Consider the following 22397-nt stretch of genomic DNA (forward strand, 5'->3'; position numbering starts at 1 on the left):
GGGGCCGCGGGGAGGGGAGGTGGGCTGGCGCTGGGCCGCTGGCTGCTGGCCAGCCTGGCCTGCTGCCTGCTGGGCCGCTGGGGATACGGGCCGATACCGGGCCTGGCTTTAATTGGCGGGCCGTGCCGTGCCGGCCTGTGGGCCTAGAGTGCGGCCCAAGCACGGCCTGCACCACCGTGCCGTGCCAGCCCGGGCCCAATGAACTTCGGGCCGGGCCGGGCTAGGGCCGGGCCAAAAGAACGGGCTTCGGGCCGTGCTAGCGGGCTCGGGCTGCATGCCCAGGTATAGCCCGGGCCAGGATCAAATACCTGCCGCGCCTGGCAGGGCGCGAAGCAAACATGCCCTAATTGTCATACTATTAGGATAGAACTATTTAGCCGACAGCAGATATTATATCAATATACAAGTTCAAGAGGGAGACTGGGAACGTGATTTTGGAGTAATTTATAGTTTATAACTTTATATCCTTGGGCAAGACAAAGTCTAGTTGTTTTTTTTATAATGAAGATTTTGTTAAAGTTTTTCAAGGACAATACATCAAAATGATACAAAGTCTTAGCAAAGACTTCTAGCGTAAGTCCAAATGATTTTGACTAGTGTGAAAGTGCATGAAGAAGCTGAATGTTACTGGATCGATCTTCCACCTAGAAATCAAAGTTACATAGGGGGTGTTTAGTTGCTCATAAAATGCAAAATTTTAAATGCCAACTACTTTGGAATGATAGAATGCAAAATGCCAAAATTTTTAAGATTATGTTTAGTTTCATCCAAAATGCAGAATTTGTTGCCCTCATGAAGACCTTTTGTGGCTCTTTTAGGTTTTTTTTTGTCTCTTTAGATCAAAATCCAAAATAGAGAATAACCGCTTTTTGTCAAAAATTTTATATGATGTTTAATTTCATTATGTAAAATGATAAATCAAAATCCAAAATTTTTTAGAACGAAAGGGTAACTAAACACCCCCATATTGACATGCTTGTCAGTTGATCAACAAATATTTTAGGCACGAAAAGTTTGCGTTGCTGGCAGATAATAAAGAAGAAAAGGTTTTCCCGTGGCAAATAAAGGCACTACTCTTTTTCCTTTCACCCTGGGCCCTGGCAGACTGGCATAGTGCTTTCCTCCTACAGTAAGGCTTTGTTTAGTTCCCAAAAATTTTACAAAATTTTTTAAATTCTCCATCACATCAAATCTTTAGACGCATGCATGGAGTATTAAATATAGACGAAAATAAAAATGAATTGTACAGTTTGATCAAAATTGACGAGACGATTTTTTAAGTCTAGTTAATCTATGATCGGACAATATTTATCAAATACAAACGAAATTACTACATACAGTGTTGATTTTCCAAAAAATTTCGAACTAGGTCTTGTTTAGTTCTCAAAATTTTTTGCAAAATTTTTCAGATTCCCTGTCACATCAAATCTTTAGACGTTTGCATGGAGTACTAAATATAAATGAAAACAAAAACTAATTGCACAGTTTGGTCGGAATTGACGAGACGAATCTTTTGAGTCTAGTTAATTTATAATGGATAATATTTATCAAATACAAACGAAAGTGCTACTATTACTATTTTACAAAATTTTTTAGAACTAAACAAGGCCTAAAAGGTCGTTGGCTCGCTGCTGCACGCCTGCACCCGAGGACCACGACACCCCAGCACGACGGATCGAATCGCAGCCCACTGGGCAGCAACCCGGTCCAAAAAACCGAAATGGAAACCACAACCGCGACGCGCACCGAACAAAACAACACGCTCCGAGAACGTATCGCCCACAATCCTCCACGTCTCCCGCAACCTGTCTGCCTGCCTAGCATACCCTGTCTGTCCCGCACCGATCCCCCGCACGCATTCGCATCCGGCATCCGCCACACCTCCTCCTCCTTTCTCTCCCCCCCCCCCGTTAAACCCCACGCCACCGCCCACCGCCGACGCGCGATGGCCGCCGCCGCCATGCGGGTGGTGCGGGACCTGGACCTGGAGCGGTACGCGGGGCGGTGGTACGAGATCGCGTGCTTCCCGTCCACGTTCCAGCCCAAGACGGGCACCAACACGCGCGCCACCTACACGCTCAACCCCGACGACGGCACCGTGAAGGTGCTCAACGAGACGTGGACCGACGGCGGCGGGCGCCGCGGCCACATCGAGGGCACGGCCTGGCGCGCCGACCCGGCCAGCGACGAGGCCAAGCTCAAGGTCCGCTTCTACGTGCCGCCTTTCCTCCCCGTCTTCCCCGTCACCGGCGACTACTGGGTGCTCCACGTCGACGCCGACTACCAGTACGCGCTCGTCGGACAGCCCTCCAGGAAGTACCTCTGGGTGCGTGCGTGCGTGCTAATTCATTCCTCTCTGACCTCTCCGTTCAGCAGAAACCGTCCGTCCCTTTTCCGAAATCCTGCCTACGAATCTCACTCTCAGCGTTTCCCTTCACATGCATGATCTTGTCTTGTGCGTGCAGATCCTTTGCAGGCAGCCTCAGATGGACGAGTCCGTGTACAACGAGCTGGTGGAGCGTGCCAAGGAGGAAGGGTACGACGTGTCCAAGCTCCGCAAGACGGCGCACCCTGACCCGCCGCCGGAGAGCGAGCAGAGCCCCGGGGACCGCGGGGTGTGGTGGATCAAGTCCATCTTTGGCAAGTAGCCATGTACTGGGTGAGCGGGTGCTGGTGCCGCCGGCGGCTGTGCCGAGCAGGCGAGCACACACAAGAGAGAGATGGCTGTCACGGTCGGTGTCCGTCGGTGTCCAGGGCTCCGCTTCCACCCGCGTGTACATTCAGCAGTTCAGCACTAGTTGGCGGCGTCAAGTTCGTTCTTCGCTGTTGCTGCCGCGATCTGTAAAATGGCGAAAATGCTTTGTGTAGTTGGTGTTTCTTGCCCGTCTGTATCGAACTTTGAGTGAAGAATTTGCAGCAGCATATGTGGACTTGTGGTGATCGATGTGCTGAATTCCCTGCTTGACCGAGTTCTTAGGCAGTAATCCATGTCGATCAGTTGTAGTTAACGCGGGCCAGTCGATACTCAGTCGCGTGGAATCGCGCTCTCAAGTTTTACGGTGGACAGAATTGCGGGTTTTCTCCGGCGGCGCCCGCGGGGAAAGTCTGCGGTGCCGCTTCGTGGGTTCTGACCTCAGACGGCGTGATCCGTGGAGGTGTGGCGGCCGACGTGCGCCGTGCCCGTGGCGACAGCGGTCAGGGAGCGTGGCACGCGGGGGCACGGCGTGCTCAGCGCGAGCCGAGAAAAGCCGCGGCTGCGGCTACTAGGGCGCACGCGACGCGTGAGGCGTCTTGGGCGGTGCTACACCTTGCTACAATTTCTACACTTCTCCTATATTTCAGTGTCTCAATTTAAAGATAATTTTAAAGCAATGCTCCTGTATAACAAACTAGTAAAATAAAAAATGTTATTACTATCATAGTTTATTATTTATCTTTGTACCATAACATCACATGTGTGGTCTTTGTTTGACTATAGAAACAATTGTAAATTATTAACAGTCTTTGTATACATAGATCAAAATTTGTCAGGTTTATGGTTTATCTAATGGGGTTCTTATTCTCGGACCGCAAGTTATAAATTACAATGAATTAAAGCTTTAATTTTAATATAAAATACATGCAATAACCTTCGCCTCAAAAAAGTTAAAATTCAGACACATTTTAGCAAGTCCTAGTTTTCTAGTCTTTTATTTCAAATTGTAAAATTTTCTAGTTCTAGATAAGACTGAATGATTTACAATTTAGAAGAGATGGAGTTTTTAAAATTTAGAAGACATGCCATAAAAATTCAAAGAATTTATAATAATCTGACCACTCTTCCAAAGGGATTTGTAGAAAAATTTTCTATAGGATTTGAAGCTTGTAGGATTTTTTCATATTTTCTTTGTTCCAAAGGAGGCCTTAACGTGCATACGCTCGCTAATTTTTCACACTTCCGAATGTATGGGATGTGGAGGAATGTGATCCATGCATGTACTCTTGGCGTTCAATAATTATTTTTTTAGCTAAACTGCTAAGTTTTTCAATAAATTTAGTCAAAGTGAGAATTTTAATTTAGCACAAAACTAAACATCATATATTTTGGAACTGAGTACTAAACTGAACATCTTGTACTTTGTAACAAGGGAGTATCTACTAGTAAAACTGAGAGGCAAATAGTTTGAAATTCTTGTCAAATTCTGGTCACCTTGATTAATAGCACTAGAGACAAAACCTGTGCAATTTGTTTTTCCAGTGAAGTAGAGATAAAATGTCATATCCATAGATGCATATTAGTTGAATACTTGAAGTGGTCTGCGAGGATATGTGAATTTTATATCAAATTTATAGTATGAAAAATATAAAGAACTGTTAAACTGACCAGGAAGGATTTCTATTTTCTGATAGAAAAAATGTTTTCTATTTGTTGCAAATTTAAGAAGCTAGGTTTACAGTTTATAAACTCCTATATACATGAAAATAAACTACTCTCCGATTCAGACAATGCAATATCAGTTAAACTGAGAGGCATATCTACTGTGCAGTGTGCTTTTTGGTTTCATACCAGTTTTATTTTCCCCTACAATGGTACATCCATGCAAGTATGCTATGTTTGCTCAATTTTGTTGCAGGCAAACTCACCTTAGGCCTTGTTTAGTTCGCGAAAATTTTTGGATTTCGCTACTGTAGCACTTTCGGCTTTATTTGACAATTATTATTCAATTATAAACTAACTAACCTTAAAAGATTTGTCTCGCAAATTACAAGTAAACTATGCAATTACCAATTAGCATGCAGTAAAATCGTCCCTGTTAAATTAGACAATTATATTCGTGCTTAATCAGGTAAATTAGTTGCTATGGTTTCTAGCCATACTTTGTTAGAGGCTTAAGACACTCACAATGCAAAGACTTTATCATAGAGTCCAAGACAATTAATTATATATTATTTATGTTATTTTGCTGATGTGGCAGCATATTTATTGAAGAAAGATGTTAAAAAATAAGACTCTAAATTTTATTTAGACTCTAAATCTATATTATTCAAGATAATAAATAATTTTAGACTCTACAATCAATACCCTTAGAGCGGTGTGAAAGGTCAGCCGTCCAAATAGACCACCACAGTTGTGGGCTTGTGGCGAGATTCACTGCTCCAGTTCAACCAAACAACTGCTTTAATGAACGTGGCAGCCAAATCACTGTGGCACGCGGTGGCCGGCAACCAAAAGCCCCCTACATCTTTGCTTGAAGTTAAACAAATTTGCTCTTTGCATGTACATGCAAAATTTGTATACAAGCGTAGGAAAATTGTGCTGGCAACGATTGCCTGTTAGATTAGAATGAATCTTTGTAGATATGCAAGGGGAATGCCAGATTTGTATGCATACTTGTGCTTTTTTTTTTCTTAGTCAAACAGGCACCGACGTTCAGAGTTGATTGTTCCGTCTAGTGACAAACAAGTGATGTATTAGGTTTTCTGAAATCAACCATTTCAAACTTTGAAAAATGCATACTTTTATCAGTTAAAACAAATGTACACGTATCGCTTTCAGAAACCCAAGATTGAAAGAGTAACGTGTACATTTATAAAAAAAAGAGTCATGTGTATTCAAAATTGAGAAGTTGACTAACCTGAAAACAACACTTGTATGATGACCGAAGGGAGTACGAGGTAGTTTGCAAGAAATGGCAGGCTTCTAATCAACCAGCTTCCATAATTAGGTTGTGTTGCATGGCCATGCTTTACGGCATGTTTGGTACATGATTAATTACTAGTTGGAACTAAAAATTAGCTCAAATTTTGTAATTGGCTAATAATTAGTTGAAAACTTAACTAAAAAATAGAAAAAGTCTATGTAACCTCCTCAACTATACAAAATGAATTATTTCATCCCCCGAACAAGAAAACTGAATTTTCTACATCTAAACTTTTCATAATCAATCAAATAACTCTCTCAAGCAGTTTTGATGGTGGTTTTGCTATAGTGACGGTGGTTTTGTCTTTTTTTTATTCCCGCTGAATCTTTGAAAAATCATAAAAAAAATGATAAAATAAAAAATTTAATTTTGTTGAACTCCACATGAATAGATCTACACAATGAACATATAAGATGGTATGCTTCGGTACAAAATTTTTCTTATAGCTTTAGATCTATGCTTTTCTATAATTAATTAGAATAATTCATAGATATAAAGCTACGACAAAAAATGTATACTAAAGCATACCGTATTATATATTCACCGTGTAGTACTCGTGTGGAGTGTAACAAAATTAGTTTTTTCCATTTTATGTTTTTTCATTGATTTACTATAATTTTTTTAAAAAATAGCAAAAATAAATAAAAAAGAAAAACATAAAAACCACCACGCAAAACTGTCTAAGGGGTTATTTAACCAGTTTTAGAAAGTTTAAGGGGTAGAAAATTTGGTTTTATAGTTTAGGGATAAAGTAGTCCATACTATATAGTTGAGGGGGTTATATAGACTTTTTCCACTAAAAAAATAACCCACCTATTAGCCCTCTTATTTGGATGCACTAAAGCTAATTTGAGCTAAAAATTATCTCATGATATTAGTTGGTAAAAAAAAAATCATATGCACATGATAGGCTGAATATAGTTGTAACTCCCAGCCCATCAACATAGTTTGGTACAAGATTTAGCTGAGCCCAGCAAGCCCTAAATGCAGACTTCCATTACTTGAATCACTAACCAGTAAGGGCAACTAAAAACAGTGGTGAAATTTATTTCATTTCTAAGTCTCAAATGTTTCCCTTCACTTTCCAGACAGAGACATTAGATGAGCTTAATTGTGCCGGTTCAGCGCGTTCACTTGAGCTTATCTACTGAATCTGCCAGCCATTAAGTAATATTTTTCTGTCACAACAAATCAGCAAATAGTACTCTCAGCCATGACTTATCAGCCAATAATGATCATAGCAGATTCTTCTGGGCAAGTAATATGCCCACTGCAGTACAAACAACAACAGAGATCAGGCCATCTCTAGATCTCAAGCGTTCCTTCCATGTCAAGGGCTCCGAGACTTTCGTCAACACTTCTTGGAATTGCTGTTTGGTGTCATCCAAAGAACCAGAATTGTCAATCACTATGTCTGCTTCTGATTTCTTCCAGTCTAGTGCAAGCTGTGCATTGATCCTATTCCGAGCTTGTTCTTCAGAGCATCCATCTCTTGAAATGAGCCTCTCAATCTGGACTTTTGGATCAACCCAGACAACAATGACTGGATTTGTCCATCTATCCATCTTTGTCTCAAATAGCAGAGGGATGTCAAGGATGATAACCTTGCAGCCTTTCATCCACAGTTTTGCTATCTCCCAGACTATGCCAGAAGAAATATGTGGTGCCAGAAGACTGAAAGTGAACAATAAGTTGTCAAGGAAACTGTACACAAGTGCCAATACTGTAAATAAATGCCAACTATTGATAAAAGAAGAATAAATGATTCAGCCAACAATTATTCCAAATACAAAAGAATAGTATATAGTAAATATACCAGTATGAAGGAAGCATTGTGATATCAAGCGGCAGTCATGAGAAACTATACAAGGGGGTTAAACTTAGAAGAGGGCGGAGTAGTATCACAGTTTAGGCCTTGTTTGGATGTTGTCGGATCCACTTCAATCCATGTGTGTTGGCGTGGATTGAGGTGGAATTTAGTTCAAGTTCCACTCCAATCCACCTCAACACATGTGGATTGATGTGAATCCGACTACATCCAAACAAGGCCTTATTATAAGTCTTGTCACATAAGGGGGTGGTTGGTTTGAGGTGGTTCATCATGAGTCCGTCTCATGAATTTTGGCAGAATGACTCCATGGCTCATGCTTATACTAACTATTATTACCTTGTGAGAATTGTGGTGGTGGATAAACCTATTCCCTTCCCCAAACAAACCGAAAAGTGAGAAGAAACTAAATACCTACTTAAGGCCTTGTGAACCAATAAACATAGAGTTAAGTCCACTTTTAGCCCCTCAACTATTGGCCGAGTTTAATTTTAGCCCTCAACTACAAAACCGTCTGTTTTTCACCCTCAACTATCAAAACCGGTCACTTTTAGCACCCGGAGGGAGGACATGGCGGTTTAGAGCCACTTTGAGCGGTTTTTCCTTTTTTTTCTATGGTTAAACCTGTGAATTTCATAGTGAATTGTTTGAGCATGGTAAATTCATCAAATTTTTTGGGTAGCCTTGTCATGATGTTTTCTATGAAGGAAAATATGAAACTATAAAAATAAGTAGTGTTTTTATGCTAAAAAATTAGCTCTTTTAATTAATAAATGTATGTTTTGATTTTTGTAGGATAATATATATATATATATCCTATGATCATGAAACTTTTTGCATAACTGTTTTATACTAAGATAGACCTTCACAAAAAGTTTGAGATTAATTTGATGATGTTTGCTTACATCTCTAATTTATATGCTTTATTAATTACATATAAATTAGGGACATAAGCAAACATCATTAAATTAATCTTAAACTTTTTTGAAGGTCTATCTTAGTATAAATAGTTACACAAAAAGTTTCATGATCATAGGATATATATATTATCCTACAAAAATCATAGAACATGTATTTATTAATTAAAAGAGCTAATTTTTTAGCATCCAAAACATACTTACTTTCATAGTTTCACATTTTTTCTGCATAGAGAACATCATGACAAGGCTACCCAAAAAATTTAATGAATTTACCATGCTCAAACAATTCAATATGAAATTTACAGGTTTAACCATAGAAAAGAAAAAGGAAAAACCGCTCAAAGTGGCTCAAAATCGCCCTGTCCTCTCTCCGGGTGCTAAAAGTGACCGGTTTTGATAGTTGAGGGTGAAAAACAGACGGTTTTGTAGTTGAGGGCTAAAATTAAACTCAGCCAATAGTTGAGGGTCTAAAAGTGGACTTAATCCAATAAACATATAACCAAACAATCCCAAATTTTTTATAAACTAATAAACATATAACAAAACAATCCCAATTTTTTATCCTCTACAGAAAGGCTGATAGTCGCCCTTGATGCAAGCAAGGTAACTTCTTTTTTTAGCGATCAGTTTGCACTTGAACTAAGCATTGTGTCAGAGTATTAGACCATTGACTACTATAACTGCATTCATATAAAAGAGATCGGAAGATGACAAAATATTAGTGAAATCTGTACCGGTTTAGAAGTTGACGTTTTGATGGGTCAGAAAATACGATTTGTCCCAAGAGAGCTCTGTTAATTTCTCCATTTTCCAACAAAATATCATTCCCAAAGGCTTTTACGATCTTCTTCCAACCTCTGGTGCCTTTCTGCACTACATCCTATAAATGCACGGCTCCATAATCAGTAACAACTTTGTAACCAAACATAGTTATAACTTACAGCATCCAGTAAAATTTCAGAACACCAAAAACATTATTACCAATCTTGCTTTGCAGTCCATGTAATGTATCTAGGTCATGTATGTTAGTAACTATTTTTATGTATTTTTAGTACACTGGCTGTCAGGTCGTGCATAAAAGAGGAAAAATAACTTTGCTTCAGGCACTGTGGTAACAATGATTTTCTATTTCAATCTATATCGAAGATACAAACTAATACATGGAAATAAAAGGAACAATTATAAGATTATACAACTCACCATTCCCACAAAAATGAGTTGCAGATGGTGCCAATGCCAGTTGCAGCATGAAGGCCCCATTTGGCAGGCCTCCAGCTCCACTCGAGTTTGTATGCTATGTTCAAGAATCTTAAGCCTATTCTCTGTCTAGAACTACCAAACTTAGGTCAGCTCCAGCTCCACAGATTTCCGGAGCTAGATATGCACAGTTGTTTTCTTTGGAGCTGGGGCTCTGACAGATAGGGCCAATATTTGGTAAAAGAACCAGTTGCAATTGATCTCTCAGAGGAGATTAAAAAATGAGAAATACCTTAAGGAAACAAGTTCAGTAGCAATCTAAAATTTCATGAAGTTTAAGCTGAAGTGATGCACGTCTGTAAAGAACTAATTGAAAGACCAGAACTCTGATAAGTAAATACAGCTTTTTTAGAAAAAAGAATGTAAACAGTAGGAGAGCTTCCTTTTGATCTAATACACAGGCCTAAGTTCTAGATTTAGGTACATGTATGAAAAAATGCCACTAATGCAGACAAAAATACAAGGCTAAGAACAAAGTGGTGGAATCATATGAGGTTAATATTAGCCCTATTGGAAATATACGTGACAAGTGATCACGGTGGTGCGGATTGTTTCTCAAGTAATGTAGATATGGCTCCATATTTGTTGTTCCCTTGTATTGTAAGTACATTGATTGAATGATATCTTTCCTTCCATGTAAATCTTCCTTGTCTTGTACTCCAAGATGTAATGCCACACCAGGGGCTTTTTCTAGCTTATATAACAAGGAACCATGAGCCGGAGAAGGCATCACGTGACACCCATTTTCACATGGTAATCAGAGCTAGGTTCCTCCACGATCTAGTTCATGGCTTCTTGACTTCTTCCGCTCCTGGTGCCTCGGTCTCCATCAGGTATCCTGTCACCGAGAAGCTCGCTAAGAACAATTTCCCTCCATGGAGGGCGGAGGTCATGTCACCCTTGCCCGGAGCACAAGTGGCACATCTCATCAACGCTGATGCTCTAGTGCCGATGAAGAAAATCGCTAGGTCGGCAGACAAGCCGACGGAGATGATCCCCAACCCAGAGTATGACAACTGGGTCGCCAAAGATCAGCAGGTGCTTAATTACTTGTCGTCTTCCATCTTTCATGAGATCCTTGTTTAGGTGTCCACCACGTCCACTGCGGCGGAAGCCTGGAAGGTTGCATCATCAAAACTTGGATGGCGCTCGTCAAGGTGCAGAAGGGTGCATCCACCATTGCGGAGTACTTTAGGCGCATAAAGGGTCTCGCGGATGACATGGCATCTGATGCGAAGAAGCTAGAGGATGATCGCCTCCTACATCTTCGCTGGCCTCGACGGCGACTTCAACCCCATCGTATCTGCTATGCCGGTGCATGTGGAACCCCTATCTCTCAAGGAACACTACACCCAGCTCATCAGCTAGGAACAACACATGGATCTACTACGAGTGTGTTTGGTTGGCAGCCCAGCCTAGCCATGGCTTATTTGGGCCAGTTTTTGAGTGTTTGGTTGCCTGAAGTTGTCCTGGAGCCTGGCTGAGATGGGCCTGCTGTACAGCTGGAGCCTGGCCAGCTTCGAACGGCCAAATCGGCCGTTCAATCCTAGCCTGGCTTGGCCCGACTCATGGTAGCGTTGCTGTCACCTCCTCGACAGTGCACGCGAACAGCTCCGTCCCCATGTCCTCGGCAAGCGCGCGACCTCGGCCGCCACGAACCGCCATGCGGGCCACAACGACGCAGCGGTGGGTCGCGGACAGCTTCGTCCCCAGGTCCGCCATCTCCGTCCCCGGGTCCTTCCGCCGCCGAGAGAGAGCCCGACCCCAGGGGCCAAGGTGGCTGCGGGTGGCTCGACGGCGCCACTGCTGCTTCCGGCGCAGGAGGCGGGTGAAGGGGCAGCTGGGCTCCCGCTGGGAAGAGGAAGGCCTCTGCGGCGGAGGAAGGCCTCTGCTCCGACCTCGGTCACTGGAGCTGCAGTTCACTCTGCGTCTCGGCCGTGAAGCCGCTCAAGCCCAAGGACACGCAAGGTGCGTACCTACTGTCCTCGGATTGGATGCTCTGTTTCTCGCAAGGTGCGTGCCTACCCGGAGGTCTCCGTTTCCTTCCTCAGATCTGCCGCCATCCTGGAGAGAGCGGTCAAACGGGCTGTCCTGCCTGCTGCCTTCTCCCCAATGCGAGAACACGGAAGAAGATGAGTTGGGGCAGCGGGTGGAGTGAACTACGGCATGGATTATGGAGAAGGAACTCTGCCCATAACCTGTTCGAGGCAATGTCTGAGAGAGAGAGTGGGGGTAAACTCACCAGCGTGAGGAAAAGGTGACAGTATGCAAATCAAGTGAACCAACCAAACAAGAACCCATCTTAGCCTGACTCAACCGCGCAGGCAACCAAACAAACATATTTTGGCTTGCTAGGGGCAGGCTTGTGCTAGCCTAGTTTGGTTGGGCTAGCCAGGCTAATATAGGAATCAAACCAAACACACTCTACATGGCCCCGGGTCTTCAGCGAACTCGGCTACCCGGGGCGGTCATGATGGAGGAAACCATGGCGGCGGCAATAACAGTGGTTGCAGTCGCAGCAGTGGTGAAGGCATCAACAACACAACAACGCCAACATTGATTGCCCCACCTGCCAACTGTGTGGCAAGGAGGGCCACATGGTTTTGTGCTGCTACAAACGCTTCAACGCGTCCTTTACCGGGTCGCCAGAGAGCAGATCGGCATTGGCATCCTCCACTTCCTACGGTGTCCACCAACTGGTACATCGACACCAGCACCACCAAACCACATCATTGGCGAGATCGACAAGCTCACGGTGAGGGACAAGTACCACGACACCGAGGTGCACACCCCCAGCGGCATAGGTATGAGAATTAACCAAATTGGTTAGAGTTTTGTTCATACCCCAAATCATGATCTCGTCCTAATTAATGTTCTCTATGTTCTGGAAGCTAGTAAAAATCTTGCATGGACTTCCCACAATCATGCCTTAGAGGAAACTGCAAAGGTGGCCTTTATCTCTTTAAGTCTAGTTCGTCTCCAAATAAAGTGACATGTGGCGTCATCAAGTCCTCTTCGACTAGGTGACATAGCCAGCTTGGTCACCCTTCCTTTGCAGTTGTCGATCAAATCCTTAGCAAAAATAACATTCTTTTTATTATCGAATCAAATAAAGAAACAGTTTGTGATGCTTGTCAGAAAGGCAAGAGCCATTAGCTTTTGTATCCGAGGTCAACAAATGTCCCTTTGAGTTAAGCCTTGTTTAGATCCAAAAAGTTTTTGGATTTTGACACTATAACACTTTCGTTTTTATTTGACAAACATTGTCCAATCATGGAGTAACCAGGCTTAAAAGATTCGTCTCGCGATTTACAGGCAAACTGTGTAATTAGTTTTTGTTTTTATCTACATTTAATGCTCCATGCATGTGCCGCAAGATTCGATGTGACGGGAAATCTTGAAAAGTTTTTGGTTTTGGGGGTGAACTAAACAAGGCCTTAGTCTTTTTGATGTATGGGACCAGCTCCCAACTCTGTTGGCAAGAACAATTTTTATGTTAGTTTCATTGATGATTTTTATCTCAAAAACTTTAGATTTATGGCGCAAGTAGATCCAAGTAAACTGACTAAAATCATCAATGAAATTGACATAAAGTTGTTCTTGCCAACAGAGGTGGGAGCCAGTGCCTATACATCAAACAAGACTAATTGAAAGGGACCAAAATATTCGCTTGTTGATCAAGGATACAAAAGCTGATGACTCTTGCCTTTTTCATAGGCATCACAAATTGTTTCTTTATTGGACTCAGAAACAAAAGGAATGCTATTTTTGCTAAGCACCTAATCAACAACTGCAAAAGGAGGGGTGACCTAGCCGGCTATGCCACCTAGCCGAGGACGACTTGACGGTGCCACACGACACTTTATTTGGGGACAACCTAGACTTCAAGGGATAAAGACCACCTTCGCAAATTTCCCCTAAGAAGTATTTTCTTCATTATCTGATCCTTAACCAAAAAATAGTTTGGATGAAATTCAATGAAGGTAATTATAAGATGTGAGGCGATGAACCGATGCAAGATTCTTACTAGCTTCCGAACATAAAGAACATTGTTTAGAACAAGATCACGTTTAGGGGTATGAACAAAACTCTGATCAATCTGGTTAATTCTCATACATGCGCCGTTGGCGTTGTGCACTTGATCGGTCCCATAGTACTTGTCCCTCACAGTGAGCTTGTCTAGCTCGCTAGTGATGTGGTCGATGGTGCTGATATCAGTATACCAGTTAGTGTCGACGTAGTAGGAAGTGGACGCAGTTGAGGCAAATCTATTCTCCGGCAACCCAGTGAAGGAGGCGTCGAAGCATTTGTGGTAGCATAAAACTGTGTGGCCCTCCTTACCACATAGTTGACAGGTGGGGCGGTCACCAGTGGAGTTGTTGTGCTGTGGTGCGTCCTCCATTGTCGTGGCCAATGCCACGACCACGACTGTCGCCGCTGCCATGGTGGTTGTTCCCACCGCGACCACCACAAGTGGTGTTCACAGAAGACCCACCGCCATGTAGTAGGTCCATGCGCTGCTCCCAGCTGACTAGCTGGGTGTAGAGTTCCCAAAGCGACAGCGACTCGGTGCATGCTGCCATGGCGGAGACAATAGGGTTAAAGTCAGCGTCGAGGCTAGAGAGGATGTAGGAGGCAGTCTCCTCATCTAAAGAATTCCACGAGGGACTTCATGTCATCCACCAGGGACTTCATGCAGCCAAAGAATTCCACGATCATGGACGTGCCCTTCAGTGCCGTGGCGAGCGCCGTACGAGTGTTGATGATGCGACCACAGGATTGCAACATACACATGTCCTGGATAACTTTCCATACTTCCGCCGCGGTGGTGTAGGTCGCAACCTAGATGATCCTTGGCAACCCAAGTATCATACTCTGGATTGGGGATCATCTCCGTCGGTTTGTGCGCCGACTTGGCGATCTCCTTTGTTGGCACAGGGGCTTCGAGGTTGATGAAGTGCACCACCTATGCCATGCGCAGGGCTTACATCACCTGTGCCTTCCAGAGGGGAAGTTGTTCTTCACAAGCTTTTCGGTGATAGGATACCTAATGGAGACTGAAGCCATGAACTAGATCGTGGAGGAACCTAACTCTGATTACCATGTGAAATTGGGTGGAACGTCATGCCTTCTGAGGCTGATGGCTCCGTGTTATATAGGCTAGAAAAAGCCCCTAGCATTGCAGTACATCTTAGAGTACAAAACAAGAAAGATTTACATGGAAAGAGAGATACCAAGCAATCAATCTACTCACAATACAAGGAAACAACAAATATGGAGGCTTATCTAAATTGCCTTGAGAGAAACAACAATTCCCATTTAAGCATACGCACATAAATTTTCACGATACACCCATTTTCACAAGCCCCACTAAGTACCAAGCTCTACCTCTATCTTTGATTTTGACCAAAAGTGCTATCTGCACAGCCAGGAGAGATAATTAAAAACAATTAGGCAACATCTTACTATGATCGCACTATGAGAGGCCAGAAAGGCGTAAGATTGAATATGATTACCAATCCACACTTGGTACTCTATGTAAAAGCATTTTTCCAACTACATGATGCGATATTGATAAGATATCAAACTTAACAAAAAATAAAGACAAGCAATTTCATACCTAAAAACTAGCATCCTTTGCACAAACAACATCAGATAGCTTTATGTTTGGTCCGCTTGCTTACCCGAGCAACGACATCTGCGTCCACGATGGGGACACCAGAGTCCCTAAAGAGGTTGGAGATGGTGCTCTTCCCAGATGCGATGCCTCCTGTCAACCCCACCAGCCTCATCCTTCTCACTTGCCCCCTTATTGCTGTACAAAAAACAAAGTAAACCCTTAGGCCTTAGTGGCACATCTCCACTTTGGAGCCTGCTAAAAGCTTAAAAACTAGACCAAATCCGCAGCACACTGTTCTATTCATGCACAAAGACCAAATCAATCCTTCACACCAGTCTAGCTTCGAAAACCAAACAATCGCAACCACCAGCAGTTTCAAACCAAACAATCCAAACGACTATCCTGTAAATAGATTCAATGAATCCCTAGACTCTGGTTCTGAACAAATCCCACAACCTAGTTATGCCAACCCAGGCAACTAGGTCAGCAATTCAACACTTCATTGCCTTCACCTACTGTGCAATAGCACAAATAATTCAATACTACATGAAATTAACTACAAATAAGAACAAACTATTAAAAAATCACAAAAAAAAACTAGTCTCAAAGAATTAAAGTATACATTTAAAAAACAACAAAAATATTATGAATGCTGAGGCGTAAATCAAGAAAATTAAAAAAATGAATGTTGAGGTGAAAATCTTGGAAAAATCATGATAGATTTTTTTCAAAGACAACAGCAACTGCACTTACATTCGTTTATATTATTAGAATCAAAGTATATCAATCCTGAATATCCATGACATATAAAGTTGCGGATATAGAATTTTCCCGGTTTATTTAGCATCTTAGTCCTTAGTTCTTACATCACGATGCAAAAAGTAAAATCACAGCAGTCTGGGTAATATCAAAGCCGTTCTTAATGTAATATAATAAGCATCTCTACTCACTAGTCGAGAGAAAAAATCTAACTTAGTAGTTAGAATTAACTTAGTAGTCAGAATTATGTGACGGGAGGTGAACAGCTGGTAGACGAGAAGAGAACCTAAACATCAACCAGAGAATGGCTAGACGCCTAGACATGAAAGGCGAGATCAAATCGATCAAGAGACAACCATGAGAATAGCTCTATGGGTGCTGGATTTGGGAGGACGGACCTGGTTCTTGATGGGTCCAACGATGATGTGGTCCCACCAGTCGAAGTCGTCGGGGATCCCGTTGACGAGGAGCACCGATGCCTCGCGGGCGGCGGCGGCGTCGTCGAGGAACGGAGGGTAGGCGCGGTAGGTGTCCGGTAGTGAAGCTGAACAAGGGGCAGGAATTTTAACGAGGGACGACGGCTTTGCTTGCGATGGGCCCTATGAATCTACGGTGGGCAACAGCCCAACTCTTCCAGAGCAGCCCAACTTTGTGCGGCCCGCTACACCACTGGCTGGCATTCGGCTCGGCGACTCCGAAGTCCGAACGCAACGCCGACCGCGCGCCGCCGCATTGCCACCCCCTCGCCGCGCGCCGCCGCCGCTCCCACCCGTTCCTTTCAAACCGGTCGATCACCCCGCTAACCCCCCACCGTTTATCCTTGCTCTTTGTCCCTGGTTGTGCTCAGCGTCTGGTTCCGCCAGTAGCCCCATGGCTGCCCCGCGCGCCGCGGTGGCGTCGGCGAAGCAGGTGACGAGGCAGAACTTCGCGGAGGCCGTGCGGGAGCTGCGGGCCCACCTGGAGGCGTGCGACTACGTGGCCGTGGCGGCGCAGAAGACCGGCGCCCCGACGGGGTGGCGCCGCGCGCTGCCGGTGGACACTGCGGAAACGGCGTATCTCAAGGCCAAGCTCGCCGCAGAGTCCTTTCAGCCACTCCAGTTCGCCGTCTGTCCCTTCAGGCTGCGCAGCTCTTCCCCGTCTACCCTTGTGGCCTACCCGTAAGGACCTCTCTCTCACTCGTCGTCCACATGAAACATTAACAATTGGCAAGGTGGTTTTTGCTATTTGGTTGGGCGATGTGTGGTGCATAAACCTATTATTTGCAGGCTAAGCTTGAGGAATTTCGTCAAACAACCTTTGTATCCATAAATGGGTGCTGCTGCTTTTCAGATTGTAGTATGAAATGTGAATGTTGTAACATTGACATTTTCTGAAGTTTATTGTTCTGTACTCCCTCCATTCCAAATTACAAGTCGTTTTGACTTTTTGGGTACATAGAAATCACTATGTTTTCTAGATAAGCAGATATAACGTATGTCTAGATATGTAGCAAATTCTATGGACCCAAAAAGTCAAGGCGACTTATAATTTAGAACGAAGGGAGTAGCAATTAAGGATTACTCTCTGGTCACAAAAACACGTCGTTTAGGACAAGATTTCGGCAAAACTTAAAAACTACAAACATCAATAACTATTAAATTTTAGTTTTGAAACCTTTAGGTTAAATGAGTAAATTCATACTCAAAATACTTGCAAAATCTCTTAGAATTTCAAGGATTTTAAAACATTTTCTTAAAGAACTTAGTAGTCAAAGATACGCATCAAAGGCTGTGCAAAGTCAAATGTGTCAAGTATTTTTGACTGGAGGTAGTACATCCATGTTATGTCTGAAGAGGTTTAGCCAGAATTGCTATGTGAGAAACTGTATGCATGGGAGTTGACTTGAGACCACTAGATTTTGTGTTCTTTGCTTCTTCTTCTTCTTTGTACAATCATATTTTCCATGTTTGCTGAGAACAGTTTCCAGGATTTTTTTTTTTTGGTATATGTTCATTTGGTTTCGTATGGTTTGATGAATACATGATCAATCCACTTTTTTTCACTTGATAACGTTGCTGTATGTTTTTTTACTTCAGCCTTATCATTTTTATTTTATCATCACTGATGCTGAGTGCCTGTGGGTGCTTTGGTTATACAGGTACAATTTTCATTTATTTCCTAGAGATGAACTACAGCTCGGAATGCCTTCATACAGTTTCTCTTGTCAATCATCTTATTTATCAACTATGGCTAATGATGGTTTTGATTTCAATATGTGCATCTATGATGGTGAGTAGTAAGATATGGTGCGAAAACAACTACTCCCTCTGTTTGTAAATAGGATTCAATAAAGTCAAACTTCATACAGTTTGTGCAACAATTATTCGAAATATGTACATGGTTTTTAGATAAAATTTGTATCACTAGATTCACATCCCAAACATCTGTTAAAAAGAAAAATCTTTTGTAGCAATTGGTAATATATTGTAAGAATAATTGGTAGTCAAAGACGAGTACACTTATATTCTATAGACTCTTCAAATCCTAATGTGCCTTATAAAATAAACTGAGGTAGTAGTAAGGTTGTTTGCAGAGGACTAATTTTTTGTTGATTACATTGCCAGGTATTTCTTATCTATCAAGGGTTCAAGAATCTTTAGCAAGGCAAAAGATATTTACTTCTCGTCCTCAACAATTGTTGCCATCTCCAAGCACATCAGTTTCTGATTCAGTTTTTGTGAATAGAATAAAGTCTAAGATATTGCACTGGCGAAAAGGATATGCTGACCCAAGTAAAAAAGATGATGGTAGGTTACTTTTGAGTTTTGATAAATGGTTACAGCTCACCACTCTTGTCTTTCACTTTGATGGCTCCTAGTCTTCTTATTGTGCAGGTTCTTTGGTTAGTTCTCTTAGCAGATTAATTCTGGGTGGTGAAACATATGGTTCCAGGCCCAGTATGAGTATTGATGTCTGCAGTGATCGGCAAGTTCAACTGGTCTTGGAGGTGTGATTGTACAACATAAGTTTGATGTTTTCTCTAGAAAAGGAAGAAATGGTTTTGTACTTAAGGAAGCAAATTATGAGTCCCTAGTTCATGTTCTTTGGTTGCAGTTATCAATCCTGCAAAGAGTTGAATAATTTCATGCCATGCTTTTAATATGAAAGGTGTAGTTGAAATAAGCTGTTCTGTATGTAATTGTAGGAAATTGTGATTACTGAAAAATTGGTTGCTCCAAATGTCGCTTTTGAATTCCCTCTTCTTTACAGAGCCAAATGGCAACTCAACTGTACTGGAGCATTCTTTAACCATTTTGAGTTATTCTGCAGGCAGTAAACCAGATCTCTGATGACCTTGTATCTCTCGTTGTTCCGCACAAAGCTGGAGCTGCTAGGTTTGTGCGTGTGATCTTTACTAATTCGAAAGAGGATAAGAATCTTCTCCTGGTTTGAATCTCTGCTTCTCTAGAAATCAACAGCATTTTGTACAATGTATAAAAACATTAAGATATCAAAAACCACAACTTATTTAAAGCCCATTTTCTCCAACTCGCTTGCAGATGGATATCCAGAAACTAGAAGATGAACAAAACTTTAAATTCCGTGGATTTCGAGAAGTTATTGATCTACTATCATCTTCACAGAAGCCTATCATATCGTACAATTGCTTGAATGGTAGGTTGACACATAACTAACTCACACAATTATATCGCTTGTTAACCTCTTGATATGTTCACATGTCATTTTTTTTCTTTTTTCTCAGATATGACAATGCTGCACTCCAAATTCATTGCGCCTCTTCCGCCAAACATGCATGAATTTTTGTGTTCTCTAAAAATGGTCTTCTCTAATGTTGTTGATATCAGCCACCTGTGGAGGCAAATTGGCCCTTTGAGAAAAGCGAAGAATATACAAGCCGCTCTCAGTTACTTACAAAGGCAGTACTGTGTGCCAATTGAAATAGAAATACCACAGCAAGGTATAATTCCAGCTAACATTATTCATACATCTTGTTTCTTAGTAAACCATGCCTTATGGTCTCCCTCATACTTTACGAAATAGAATGTACAGTATGTTATTGGTAATTAGTAACATGAGCATCATTTATCTGTATATTCATAGTGCTTCCTCACTAGCATTTCAATTAAGCTCTCTTTTTTAACTTTTGCACAGATGGCACCAGCAGTGTAACAAAAAATGAGAAAAATGTTCTGAGAATAACAAAGTTATTTGCTAAACTAAGTAATTTACTGAAAATCAGTCCTGAGTGCCAACTGCAATCTCATGAGCAGTGCACCGCAGTAGAAGAATACTGTAACATCTTCTATCCAAGTTGTGTGGTCGAAGGTTCTGATGATGCTAACTTTGCTATTGAGTCAGACACCACGGAAATTGTGAGCACTGATAACATCATCTTCTTGTGGGGCTTTAGGGAAAAATCTGTCAAGGAGTTAAAACCTTACCTTATTGGCTTACATCAAGCCTTCTCAGAAGATTTTGAGGTCAAGTTGTTGGATAAGACATGCTCAGCTTTGATATTCCGTGATTCTAATACTGCAACGCAGTTACTAAAAGAAATAAACTCAGAAGGCCCCTCGCTAAATAGATTCTTATCAGAAGGTCTGAAAGCTGCAGGTTTTGAAGTGTACAGAAAGGTCTGCAGGTTAGGACTTTGGGATTCAGATTTAGCGGAGGTCCTCGAGGATGTTTCAACTGAGCTAGGTGTTCCAACGCTTCCTGCGTGCAGCACCTCTCGGACATACTGGAATAGTGCATTGATGCTGGATCTGAAGGAGTATCTGGAATACTAGAACATTATATAGACCCTGATATCTTTTACCAGGTTCTAAGATTAATGAGAGGTCCCCTCAAGATTCAAGAAACAGCAGCAGGCCACATCAGGTGAGTGAAACCAGAGGTGAAGCTTGCATTTTTCAGGACATTTGGTATTCAATTTGGGTCAAACTTGATTTTTGACATTGCAATTATACAAGATATCAGCAAGTTTTTCAGCATAATGGCTGGCCTATCTTTGAACTGCAGGCACCTTCATGTGCGGAGATAATTATTGCTTTATTATGATGTCATCATTGCGGAGTGTCTGAACTATGCTTCTCTTGCTTTATGCAAGCCTCAATAGCAGCATTGATATTCTGGTTTCCAGTTTAAGCTGGCCAATGTTTGACTTGATTACTGCATGCTGGCCACAATGGCATCTGTCCAGCATAAATGGGCAGTATGCAAGAGGCAGTGAGGTACCCTCCGTGTGGCTCCGTATGAAAAGTCAGTGCTGGAATGCTAAGTACCGACCTTGTTCTCGGCATCACGCATGGGATCCCCAATAGTTCAATGGAACCTGGAAGTTGGTTTCTCTAGCAGTCAGGCAGTTGTGAACAGAAGCTACTTTTTCTCCTGCCTAATTACCTTGTGTTTTTTTGTGCTTGGAATTTGAAAACACGAGATATAGATGGGGGCCTTGCAATTGTATGCCACGTAGCATATACAATATTAAAGTCGCCTTTTGATATCAAGGGCACGTTCAGGCAGTCAGCATGGCGAAAGTATGGTATAATCATGCCTACGCATCATCACGTCCTTTTCGCTCACTGGTTTTCCATGACATGTATTCGTTATATACACCTAAGTAGCCGGTTTAGAATTTTAGGTTGTTTCCATGAATGATTTGTCACTCAGATCCATCACAAAAAAAAAAATGGAACAAAGAATGGCATGTGCTGTGAGCAATATATCTAATGGTACTTAGTTGATATAAAAAATAGTACTTTTTATATAAAAATAATCAAAGTTATTGTTTGACTCCTTAGAAAGTAAGAATTGCATTTGTTTGGGATGAAGTTTGTATAGTCCAAATATATGAAGTGATTTCATATTTTCATATACTCACATTTGCCACATGTGTGCTTTAGGCCTTATTTAGATCCAATTTTTTTTGGATTTTGACACCGTAGCACTTCCGTTTGTATTTGGAATTATTGTTCAATCATAGACTAAGCTCAAAAGATTCATCTCATAAATTTCAGACAAACTGTATAATTAGTTATTTTTTATCTATATTTAATGTTTCATGCACGTGCCGTAAGATTCGATGTGATGGAAAATATTGAAAAGTTTTTGGATTTCAGTAACTAAACAAGACCTTAGATGAATTTGCCTTACGTGAGCAATCGCCAACCTTTTCTCATACTGGTTACCACACACAATGGGACTTGTGGAGTTTTGAATTCTGCTCTAAGAGAAGCAAATTGTGTGGCGCTTTCTTTGTTCAGCAGCAATCGGACAACTTTGCAAGTATGCCAACACGAGGCAATCTCAGGTCATGATTCAAATAGCCT

General features: G+C 42.1%; 3 protein-coding genes across 6 annotated transcripts; 2 read left to right on the top strand and 1 right to left on the bottom strand.

The window, feature by feature from the left end:
• LOC8077840 (temperature-induced lipocalin-1) lies at positions 1802-2953 on the top strand. Of its 2 annotated transcripts, none has more exons than XM_021464309.1 (2): positions 1802-2381; positions 2466-2953. In XM_021464309.1, exons 1-2 carry the CDS (start codon positions 1946-1948, stop codon positions 2573-2575), a joined length of 546 nt encoding a protein of 181 aa, XP_021319984.1. In that variant the 5' UTR covers positions 1802-1945; the 3' UTR covers positions 2576-2953. The 2 variants fall into 2 exon arrangements, with proteins under 2 accessions (XP_021319984.1, XP_002444413.1); XM_002444368.2 differs by having other exon boundaries at positions 1829-2326.
• LOC8077841 (dephospho-CoA kinase) lies at positions 6641-16617 on the bottom strand. 2 transcript variants are annotated; one of them, XM_021464990.1, is made up of 4 exons: positions 15371-15503; positions 9630-9761; positions 9164-9309; positions 6641-7355 (listed from the first exon to the last, which is right to left on the bottom strand). In XM_021464990.1, exons 2-4 carry the CDS (start codon positions 9687-9689, stop codon positions 6917-6919), a joined length of 645 nt encoding a protein of 214 aa, XP_021320665.1. In that variant the 5' UTR covers positions 9690-9761; positions 15371-15503; the 3' UTR covers positions 6641-6916. The 2 variants fall into 2 exon arrangements, with proteins under 2 accessions (XP_021320665.1, XP_002445561.1); XM_002445516.2 differs by lacking the exon at positions 9630-9761 and adding an exon at positions 16464-16617 and having other exon boundaries at positions 6699-7355; positions 15371-15501.
• On the top strand, positions 16759-21635 carry LOC8080603 (poly(A)-specific ribonuclease PARN-like). 2 transcript variants are annotated; one of them, XR_002455036.1, is made up of 9 exons: positions 16759-17222; positions 18203-18333; positions 18669-18851; positions 18939-19051; positions 19375-19491; positions 19605-19719; positions 19808-20023; positions 20218-20946; positions 21088-21635. XR_002455036.1 is itself a non-coding variant. In XM_002444369.2 (8 exons), the coding sequence occupies exons 1-8, from the start codon at positions 16936-16938 to the stop codon at positions 20853-20855; spliced, it is 1800 nt and encodes a 599-aa protein (XP_002444414.1). In that variant the 5' UTR covers positions 16759-16935; the 3' UTR covers positions 20856-21635. The 2 variants fall into 2 exon arrangements, 1 of the variants encoding a protein (XP_002444414.1); XM_002444369.2 differs by having other exon boundaries at positions 20218-21635.

The sequence above is a fragment of the Sorghum bicolor genome, chromosome 7 (assembly GCF_000003195.3).
Source record: "Sorghum bicolor cultivar BTx623 chromosome 7, Sorghum_bicolor_NCBIv3, whole genome shotgun sequence".
NCBI classification, from domain to species: Eukaryota; Viridiplantae; Streptophyta; class Magnoliopsida; order Poales; family Poaceae; genus Sorghum; species Sorghum bicolor.